This window comes from Anticarsia gemmatalis, chromosome 12, assembly GCF_050436995.1.
Source record: "Anticarsia gemmatalis isolate Benzon Research Colony breed Stoneville strain chromosome 12, ilAntGemm2 primary, whole genome shotgun sequence".
Lineage (NCBI taxonomy): Eukaryota > Metazoa > Arthropoda > Insecta > Lepidoptera > Erebidae > Anticarsia > Anticarsia gemmatalis.
The window spans coordinates 12,612,924-12,624,015 of NC_134756.1; the positions used below are offsets into that span (position 1 = coordinate 12,612,924).

Below are 11,092 nucleotides of genomic sequence, written 5' to 3' on the forward strand. Positions count from 1 at the left end.
TCAATCGATTCAGGAGTCCGATTATTTGTTTGGACACCCCTTTGCACCTGATCCATTTAATTTTTTGATAAATTCGCTTCTTTATGTAGAGTGTCTAAACATTGCAAAATATTTGGTTTATGTCTACCATTAATTTTACGATTTAAATTAATTCCGTTAATAAACTGTTCAAAAGTGTATTATGTTAAACGTTTCTTATGTAAAATATAGCTAACTTTATCTCAGGGGACCAATAGGCACCTGAATAGGTGCCGAATCTTTAACTTATATTGTATATACAATTGGGGGGGACGAATGGGTACCTTAAAAATAATATTTTTTATTAAAATATTAATTGGTCCCCTACCAGGGCACCTACATATGTAGGGGCCGAATCTACAACTTTTATACTAGGGGACGAATTTTAGGGGACGAATGGGCTCTGACCCGATTATATAAGACAAGAAGTGATCATTTATACAACTAGAGTCGAAACATTTGTTAATTTTACAAATGTTTAGTGTTAGTTTAGTGTATATCTGAAAAATATATATCCTAGTTTTGGACAGTTTTGAGCTAACAGCATAATTTTATCATTTTAAGCGCCATACTGCAAGATTACAGTAATCCACTGGTATGATTCATATTGTTGATCACACTAGACTATTCTTTACGTCCAAAAATCAAGTTGCTAAAAATTATACCTAGTACTAAATCTAGATAACAAAAGTCTAGATTATTTCTATAATATGGTGTCAATGAACGGAAAATATAAGAAGCAGTAATGAACTACATTTGGTCACGCAACTTTGTGGTTTAATACACGAACTTAATACCGGACCTGTTTCATATTTGGTACAAGGTTTGCCGACGCGACGTGCGTATATGAAACCTTCATGTGGTTGAGACTTCTTTATTACTTCGAGTTTAAGCTTAAGTTACTTTTAACTAGTTTTAACTGATTTTAAATATATTTTTGGGCATGCATCACAACTTTTACCCATAGGGATAGGCAAATAGCAGAGACATTTCTTTTCGACAATTTGCGATATTGATATTGAATTCTCTCTTTTATTTCTGTCCGTTTTTGTCTTTAGTAATTTTAAAAAAATACACTAAGGAAGACGGTTAACTTTGTGACTAAAATATTCAAATAATGTCAGAATCTCGATGACGCAAGTTTCACTCTGAAAGAGTTCTCTAAGTCCAGGAGTTACAAATAAATAAAGTCCTTAATATTCCTCATGAACACAAACAAAAGCCTAGCAATCATGATTCATAACACTAATTGTTACAAACCTGTATATCGTGTAACATACAAACACGTACAGTTCCGGCAGAGTGCCCGCTGCCAAGGCTAAGAACTATAACAATTGACTACTAAGACAAAACAACTATTAATTTAACACTTTACTGTCCCACTAAGGACCGGGATATTCCGGTATTCGGTGGCCTACGTACAGTAGTGAGACATTTTAAACTGGGGTTCTAATTATGACCAACCTTTTGACTAGACCGACGACGACAAATATCTGCCGTAACGAGAAGAGAATAAGGTTCTCCATCACGCTGGTCAACAACTGGGAACTTTGCGACTCTTCGACAAAGGACAAGCCCCCCTCCCCCCGAAGAGGGAGGGGTTAGGTCTTGAGTCCACCAAGCTGGCCAAGTACGGGTTGGGAACTTTGCATGCCTTTAAAGACCGTTAAAAAGAACTCTAAAGCAGGCAACGCTCCATAAGTTAGATCTCATTCGACAACTCACACACGATGATCTGATTCTAAACTAAGCAAAACTTGTACTATGGTAACTAAATAACTGATAAACGTACTTATATATTTCTAAATACATGCCTGAACCATCACATAAAACAACTAGTGTGTACTTAGTATTGGTCGAAGTGTTGTGAGTTCATCGTACTATTTCAAAGGCTAGAAAATATATCAATCATTTAGTTTTGAGATGAATTGGTTATTCAATAATGGTTCTTTTTTACATAGCTACCTATTTAGGGCTCTGTGAAGGCTGTTTCTTTGTGCCTCGATGAGCGTAGAGCAGGTTTTTGAGTTCGTAGTAGATAAATAAGGTAGAGTTTGTTGTTAGTTAGATTGAGTTGTGTTTATGATTTCTTCACATGTTCTGTAAAAGCTGGTTTAACATTATTGTGTCTTGTTCCGTACGCTACGCATAAACTTCTTATTCTATAAAAAATGCATACTTTTTTATAACCGAGTTCTAGAAGAGGTTCTCAACTCGACCATATTTATTGCTAGTCATAACTTCAGTCTGCATATTCTGAACTTATTCAATGTCAATCACACAGTGCATTATTTATTTACGTTTTTTTCTTCGAACGATCGAAACCGTTCTACAATTCCAACTTTTTCTGCTATAATTCTAGTGGTCGATGAATCGAGTTGACTTTCGCATTGACTTATTGACTGAGTGAGTAATTTGTGGCAGCTGTTGGTCAGTGAAGCGAGACGACCTTGAATTTACGGTTAATTGTTAATTAAACCTACTTCCTTTTGGTTTATAGAAATTGAGGGAAATATTTCTTACATTCAATTATTTAGTTTTTGAATATCCGGTCGACCTTGTGATATACTCATGTTTACTTTATTCTATTAAAAACTAAATTCTTCAATTAAGTTGTTCCTTTCTCCCTCAGAGGCAAAGACTGCCGCAGCAACCTGTACCTGCTACCAACGGGAGAGATAGTGTACTTCGTGGCAGCCGTGGTGGTGCTGTTCAACGTGGAGGAGCAGTGTCAGCGGCACTACACCGGACACACCGATGACGTCAAGTGCATAGCTATACATCCCAACAAGCTGATTATAGCAAGTGGACAGTGCGCTGGACATGACCGGCTTGATGCCAGGGTAAGAACATTAACTGCAATTATACTGTGAATATTTTTTAAGCAAGATAGAAACACAAGCGTATTCTTGGGGTTTCAATCGAAAGCATGACATTTCTGTATTGTCACTCGTTACCATTCAAGGATTGATTTAAATTGGAAGTGACCTAAACATTTGGAGTTCCATCATGTTATTTAACTAGTTTTAACCTGTACTATGTTCATGATGATGGACCGATTCGACCAGGATGTTTTTTGGTGATATGATAAGGAGGGTTTAAACTGCAAAATAAATTCTGACGAAACATCATCTACAATCTACATTAAACAGTTCATTCTCATCGGTCCAACGTACATTCTTATTAGCCTTTAATACTATCTAGAAAGAAATCAATAGCTTATAAAAGAAAGTTTCGTCCTCTAGCCGCACGTCCGCGTGTGGAACTCGGTATCGCTGGCCACGCTGGCGGTGCTGGGCGCCGGCCACATGGAGCGCGCGGTGGCGTGCGTGACCTTCAGCCGGGCCGACGGCGGCGCGCTGCTGGCCGCCGTGGACGACGGGCCCGACCACACCATCTCCGTGTGGGAGTGGCAGCGACCCGACAAGTCGCACTGCATTGCTGAGACCAAGGTACTGATGATAATCTGCTTTACTTACTCTCATATTGATCACTATTATACATTTTCTGCTCTGTTTGGTGATAATTGTAATACATAAGGATTCTAGTTCCATGGTTAATTATACAATGTTTTTCTGCTCTGTGATTTTAGGTTTATAAATTGTGGCACACGTTAAGATCTTAAGCATTGCTTTCTTTATAGAAATAATATCGTAAATACACCAAATAAAAATATAGGTACAAATCTAGAACTTAAAATTCGTAACGCCTAGGCCAGCATACATAGTAATAAACTGGAAGCTTTAAAGCCAAGTTTACGAGAGAAAAAAATATGCAAGTGATCATGTACTCTAAAAGTAAAAAGCATTCCCATTTCCTTTTTAGTGTTCAGTAGACACAGTAGTAGCGGCTGAGTTCCACCCGCTGGACCGCAACCAGATAGTGACTTGCGGCAAGAACCACATCGCGTTCTGGACCCTCGACCAGACCAACATGCTGTACAAGCGCATGGGCGTGTTCGAGACCAGGGACAAGCCTAAATACGTCACCTGTCTCGGCTTCAATCATAACGGTGAGTTGAAACACCTTCGGCAATCCATCTTTTATGTATCCATGGCTAGATTGCTTTACCCACTTAATGCTATGAATGATAGTTTCATGCGTATGTAACTAAAATCTTAATTAATACTTTTGATGACCTTCATGGTACAGTTTTGCGCCCATAGCCAGTTACGCATCTGGATTTCATAGATGCATGATATACTGGTAACTGAGAAAACATAACTTTTAAACCATAACTTTTAACTGTGAAAAGGTGAAAGGAGCTGCGCGGGTCGGCTAGTATAATATTAAATAAATTATTTTTCATCGCAACATATCTTTCTCCAGGTGACGTTCTATCAGGAGACTCAAACGGCAACATAATAGTATGGGGTCGAGGCACCAACACCATCATGAAGTTGGTCCGCGGGGTCCACGACGGCTCCGTGTTCAGCATCTGTTGTCTGAAGGAAGGCAACATCGTCACCGGCGGCGGGAAGGATGGGAGAGTGGTACTCTTCGATCCTGATATGAATGCGGCTGGTGTGGAGAATATTGTGAGTAGTGTTTTGATTATAATTAGTTAGTGCAGGTTAATAATTAGAGTATAATAGGTAACATAGTAGGCGTATTTAAAATACAGGACTTGAAGCTACTCAGATGAGGTCTTTGGAGCTTATGGTTGACTGGTATTTGAGCTTTATTTTGCGAAGAAGTAATAATATTTGTTTACGAGGTCTCAAGGCCTATCTCCTCCCTCTGTCGGAAGGAGACCTAACGGAGGAAGAGTACCGGGTAAGAAATGGGAAAGTGATGTTTCTCGAACGAGTGACTTCTAAATGCAATAATAATTTTATTTTAATTAAAAAACCATGCTATCTAGCGTACTATAACTAAGTTTGTAAGCCCAAGAACGACGAATCTTAAACCTTAAAACCTTTTTTTCGGAAAATGTCTCAAAAAGATTTATACAACGTGCCGCTCCAATGGCTTATTTCCTTCAACCTATGGGTAAGGTTAGGGCTTAATAAACATGTAACAAACTAAAAAATAACATTGTTGGCTAATTGAAAAAACTTAAATGTCACACATACTAAATAATGAAAAAATGTAAACAAAACAGTATCACTCTGTATAAACAATCAAAGTACATCAAAAGGTGCGGCAACGTCGCGTGCGCCGCCCGTCCAATAGGAGGACGCTAGGAGAGAGAGGCTTTATTGTAGTAGCATTCTTTCTCAATTTAGTTTCATTGATTCGAATATCAAATGACTCGCGAGCCAGGTGAACAAACTTTACTCGATTTGGTTATGTACAGGCTGTGGAAATTTGTTAATTAAGTTAATTGTTAATAAGTCGGTGATTAATAATAATAATGCAAATTGTTGTACTTTACATGACTAAGGACCGCTAGCTCTAGCCATACGTTGAAGGAAATAAGCGATTGTAGCGGCACGTTGTATATTGACTTACTACTGATTGCTTTCATCCTCTACAACTTTAGCAAGAGTATTGAATGTATTGTGTGTGTGTTGTCAGATCGAGGGTCACTACGGCGGGGTGCGCGTGGTGGCGGAGGGCCGCGGCTCGCAGCTGTTCGTGGGCACCACCAGGAACTGCGTGCTGCACGGGGACCTGCAGCTAGGCTTCGCGCCCGCCGTGCTCGGTAACATACCATTACTTGTTATAACTTATCACAGATATGAGTACTTTCTTGCTCTGTTGTCAATAGTTTAAGATACCTAGTAAGTGAGGTTAAAATGAAAGTTGTAGCGTGCTGCTTGTGGTACATGCTTCGGCAGTTATCCCGCCGCATGCCGCCACAAGCGGCCGTACCCCACATAACTCTGCACTCCACCCAGGGCGCAGGTGTATGCTTAATGCATTACCCCCTTTAAAAAAAAGTGAAAATTAAAGTGCAATCTAGGCCGTTATAAGTTGGCCAAAACTTGTAGAAATAAAATAATATAATTGTTATTTTGTTGTTAATTATAAATATGTTTTGTGTTTATCGACATTTAACATCATAACATAAACAATAGATTTTTTATGTTTCAATAGTTAGTCCAATGGCTAAACTAAAGCTTTTTTTTGTAATTTTTAATGAGCGCGATTTTTGTCTTTGACCTTTTATAAAAAGCTACACGTTTTGGAAATTGGAATCTAACTAATGTATGTTTTCAGGTCACGTGGATGAGCTGTGGGGTCTAGCAGCTCACCCGTCGCTGCCACAGTTCGTGTCAGCTGGCTGGGACCGCCTGCTGCAGCTGTGGGACGGACTCAGTCACTCCACTGTGTGGAGCAAAGATATTGAAGTATGTACTTGCACAGACACTTCAAATTATGACTTTTATTGAATAATTTAGTGACCTGGATCAACCTGGTTTAAAAAGTTTTTTTATACAAATCCTAAAAAAGTTATACCTTCCTCGGTAGTCGCTCTATGTACGGGTGATAACTGCATGAAAATGTGTGTCTAATTTGTGTTTCTAATATTTTTCATGATACTTGTACAGGAGCGAGCGCAGTGTTGCGCATGGTCTCGTGACGGTGGAGTGATCGCGGTGGGCTGTCTCACCGGCAAGTGGCTCGTGTTCGACCCCCAGTCCAGGGAACTGCTGTCGCAACATCATGACGGGTATGTATATGACTTAACTTTAGGTCTTGTTATATTATAAGAAAAAGTAAGACATAGGTTATATCGAAATACTAGCCACAAAAAAAAACTCCTCCTATTTTTGTAAAAAGCATATATGTAACTTCATGATACAATACATGCCATGAGAATGATAGAGATAGAATCTTTGAAAAATCTGGATCGACTTTATCGTCGCGCAAATAGCCGTATAGCCAGTGTCGTGTAATTAAGTCTAAATAATAAGAAAATCCTACACCTTCACCTACACAAAAGACTGTGATATTACTCACTACATAGGATTAGTTTAACGTTCTAGGGTTGTCATAATTACCCGACTGCTCGCCGCATTTGGGGGTAATGTGTTTATTTTACAAATACATTAATATTGTGACATGATTGCAGTTCGGAGCCGATCCAAACGATCCAATACTCCCCGGACAACAAGCTGGTGGCGCTGGGCTCTCGCGACAACTTCATATACGTGTACCGCGTCGATGATAACGGCGCTAGGTACTCACGGCTTGGCAAGTGCTTGGTTAGTATATAAACCTTATTACTTTATAATATACTAGCTGACCCGCGCAACTTCGCTTGCGTCACATAAGAGAGAATTTTCAGATTCAGAATTTTCCACGTTTTTGTAACACTTTTTTACTGTTACTCTGCTCCTATTGGTCGTAGCGTGATGATATAAAATATGCTTTTTTTCACGAAAAATATTCTTAAAATTATTTATATCTCATAATATAACGAGATTGTGTATTAGAAATAATTATCACTTGCTCTAACGGTGAAGGAAAAACATCGTGAGGAAACCTTGCATGCCTAAAATTTGTTTAACACATTTATTGAGGGCATGCAAAGTCCCCAACCCGCACTTGGCCAGCGTGGTGGACTCAAGGCCTAACCCCTCCCCCTCGTTTGGGAGGAGACCCTTGCCCTGCAGTGGGACAGAAATGGGTTATTAAAAAAAAAAAAAAAATATAACGAAGTCGCGCTAAGGCATATCCGCCATTAAAACAGTTGCCATGACAACGGAATTTGTTAATTTAATGTCATTATAATATTGATTATTCGCGACTTCGATCGCCACCTGAATTTTCCCGGGATATGCGTGATTTTCCCGGGGTAAAAAGTAGCCTATGTCCTTTCTCGGGTATCAAAATATCTCCATATCAAATTTCATGCAAATTGGTTCAGTAGTTTAGACGTGATTGAGTAGCAGACAGACAGACAGACAGACAGACAGACAGACAGACAGAGTTACTTTCGCATTTATAATATTAGTATGGATACTAGCTATAGAGGGTATAAGGGAAATCAGATGCTTGGTTAGTATATGTACTTTATAAATATTGACTTTAGAGGACATAAGGGGAATAAACATAGGGAGATCGAGTAGATGAAGAAATAAAGTTTAAACTAATGTGCTGTTAAAATATTTGAAATCAAAATTTTAATTATAAGGATTAAATAGATAAGTATGAACACAGTGGTACAAAGATTAATGATTATTTAGTTGGATTAAATAAGTTTATAGATAGTAGTACTATACTAATGATTTTTTTGTTTAATATTTAAATAGTTGAAGTCATTGGAGGTTAATTCTCAAAATTAAATTCGATCAAATTTAACTTGTTAAAATTGTGTCAAAACATAGGTTACTTATTTGTAGTTTCATAAAAATGTAGTTAGGTAAGTAAAATAATAGCAAATCTTCTAGAATAATACTTAACAATTTATTTATTGTTCAATCAACTCATAGTACCCATATCTTAATTTATCAGTAATCATAGATCTCTAGAAAGAAATACTTCAAAGAATCATCTTAGAACCCTTTTACTTTTTATAACCAATTTCCGTACTTCAACCTTAACCCTTTGACCGCCACGGTCGGCTATAGGTACTCGACAAATCAGAACGTGCTCACGAGGTTATATTTATGTCGACATTTGCCGACGAAAGCGTCGTGAACACTTCCTGAGTTGTCGAGTATAGCCGACCGTGGCGGTCAAAGGGTTAAAATGTACCATAGTATTATCTATAGACCTATGGTAGCAAATCTATGTACTTACTGATGATGTCCTAACATTGACTGAATTTCACGCCTATCATAGTGCACGGAGAAAAAACGTAGAAGGGTAACAACATAACTACATACATTGTAAGCCTTGCACACATATTCTGTTTGACGATATTAATCGACCAACAAAACGGACTCGACTCACTTGTTCGGCTTGTGTCGATCGAGTTCATTTTCACATATTGCGGTTGTGCCGCCCGGCGATGCCGATTAATGCCGAACCGAATTTGTGTGTAGCAAGCCTTATCGCATGTTATTTTTGTTTAAAATCATTTTGCCAGCTTACAGTATTAAGCTCATAGATTTTATGTATTAAAATATGTAGAAAATGTAAAAGTATATTGTTATTTGTATTTATTTTGTAATGTAGCGCTGTAATACTTATAGAAACGTAATTAGTTAATAGCAGTAGGTAACTAAAAAAAATATGTAATTTTAATGAGCTTTATGTAGTCTATTTAAATAAGAAGGTAGAGCTTAGTGACGCTTTTGACACCAAGGTGATGCTATTGACGTAGATTCGATTTTCTAAAACTATCGACCACCGAGTAATACACATTATAAAACACTGATCAGTGGCCCTAGCGCTTTTCGTAAAACCATTTTATTTAAAGTACTTACATAATTTTAATTGCAAACGCTCGCTAGTGGATAATACTGAATATAGAAAATCGCGCTACAGCTCCAAAAAATATTTAGCCTACAAATGTCTCCTTAATTTCTTAATGCAAAAGGATCCTACGTAAAATTGCTTCTACAGTAGAATAGAGTACCATTAGGTAGGACTTAGTAAGTGTGTTGTTTGTAGCAGGCTGCCCTACGCTCTATACGTCAAACTCTCATCTTTACTTGTGTCTTATATACTTTGTGTTATACAGGGTCATTCGAGCTACATCACTCATCTCGACTGGTCGGAGGACAGCCAGTACATCAGGAGCAACTCCGGAGACTATGAGCTGTTGTATTGTGAGTATTACTTTATATACGTCTAAACTCTTTCTGATGTATTTACAATTTGATGCTAACGTGCACGTTAAAATTTTGTGACCGTATACGTACGTACTAGTAATCATATTTTTGATTGACATTGCTTTTAAATCATATTCTGTCACCAATAACCCCAAATACTGTTCATAATCAGAACCGAACCAGTTACCTAAACTCAAATTGCATCATTTCTTCCTCAGTACCTGGTTCAAAGCAAACTGTATACATATGTACATTGTACATGCATAGTATCACACCTTTTACACCCACATTTTGCCATTAACAATGTTAGTAAGTACCATATAATAGGGCCATATGCAATGAGAAATATTCATATAAGTTAAAAAACACCAATAGTATTTACTAGTATAGTATTATCCGACTTGATTCATAATCATCACTCGGTTACACTACCAAACGCGACACAGAAGCATTTATATCATACTGAATCTATAACTAAAAATGCCTGAACAATGTAACGTCTTTTCCTCAGGGAACGCCACCACATGTCGGCAAGTCCCGACCCCGACCCAGCTGCGTGACGTGACGTGGGCCACCAACACGTGCCCCATCAGCTTCCAGACCATCGGCGTGTGGCCCGAGAACGCTGACGGGACCGACATCAACTCCTGTACTAGGTAAATACAACAATTATATACCTTTGCTTTCTATTTCGTTCGAGATAGGACATTATTCCGTAAGTTTCCGAACTGAAAATTGAACATTTCTATAAAGATATGATTATATATTTGTTGATTGATATCACAACAGGTTGCAAACTTACCCTGTTATTCATAAACATATGTATATGAAGTTATGAAAGGCATATAAAGTGTTTTGTTTCTTTCACTCTTCAGCGAAATGAAAAAGAGAGAACATATTACAGTAGCTTTTTAACTAAAATACGTTTATAGTGTGTTTATGAATAAGAGGGTTAGCGTCAAAGAATATGGTCAGTCACATTTTAAAATTTCGCTTTGTTTTGCAGGTCCCACGACGGTCGCCTCGTTGCAACTGGTGATGACTTCGGTAAAGTGAAGCTATATGCTTATCCTGTTACACAGCCTAAGGTAAAGTATCACTACACAAGATAGTACTTTTAATTCCTCTTGTCTTCTTATCGTATCTAGTATCTCTATCTTCTATTCTGTCTTATCGTATGGTCAGCGGTCAACCTAGTGTCAAAGTTGTTCAAGCCGCCCGAAAGCTTTTGACGACTATCTTAATTGCCAACAAACGGGAGCGACTTTTTACGTGTCCTCCGGAGCACAGAGACGCCCAGTTCAAATACCACTATGCGGTCACCTATCTATGGAATGACCGCGCCAAGGTTTGCTTAACCCACAAATTACTTTTCGACCCGTGAGTGCAGCTGGCTATAGTCG

At 38.2% G+C, this 11,092-nt stretch overlaps 1 protein-coding gene across 8 annotated transcripts in view; it reads left to right on the forward strand.

Moving 5' to 3' along the window:
* LOC142977186 (echinoderm microtubule-associated protein-like 2) overlaps window positions 1-11,092 on the forward strand; it is an 89,419-nt gene that overhangs the window by 76,443 nt on the left and 1,884 nt on the right. For all 8 annotated transcript variants that reach the window (XM_076120933.1, XM_076120934.1, XM_076120937.1 and 5 more), the window contains 11 exons: window positions 2,651-2,861; window positions 3,264-3,470; window positions 3,844-4,030; window positions 4,348-4,556; window positions 5,539-5,665; window positions 6,184-6,314; window positions 6,516-6,637; window positions 7,040-7,172; window positions 9,599-9,686; window positions 10,201-10,345; window positions 10,696-10,777. In XM_076120933.1, coding sequence (XP_075977048.1) covers window positions 2,651-2,861; window positions 3,264-3,470; window positions 3,844-4,030; window positions 4,348-4,556; window positions 5,539-5,665; window positions 6,184-6,314; window positions 6,516-6,637; window positions 7,040-7,172; window positions 9,599-9,686; window positions 10,201-10,345; window positions 10,696-10,777 — 1,642 coding nt within the window. The remainder of the gene's footprint in view (window positions 1-2,650; window positions 2,862-3,263; window positions 3,471-3,843; window positions 4,031-4,347; window positions 4,557-5,538; window positions 5,666-6,183; window positions 6,315-6,515; window positions 6,638-7,039; window positions 7,173-9,598; window positions 9,687-10,200; window positions 10,346-10,695; window positions 10,778-11,092) is intronic.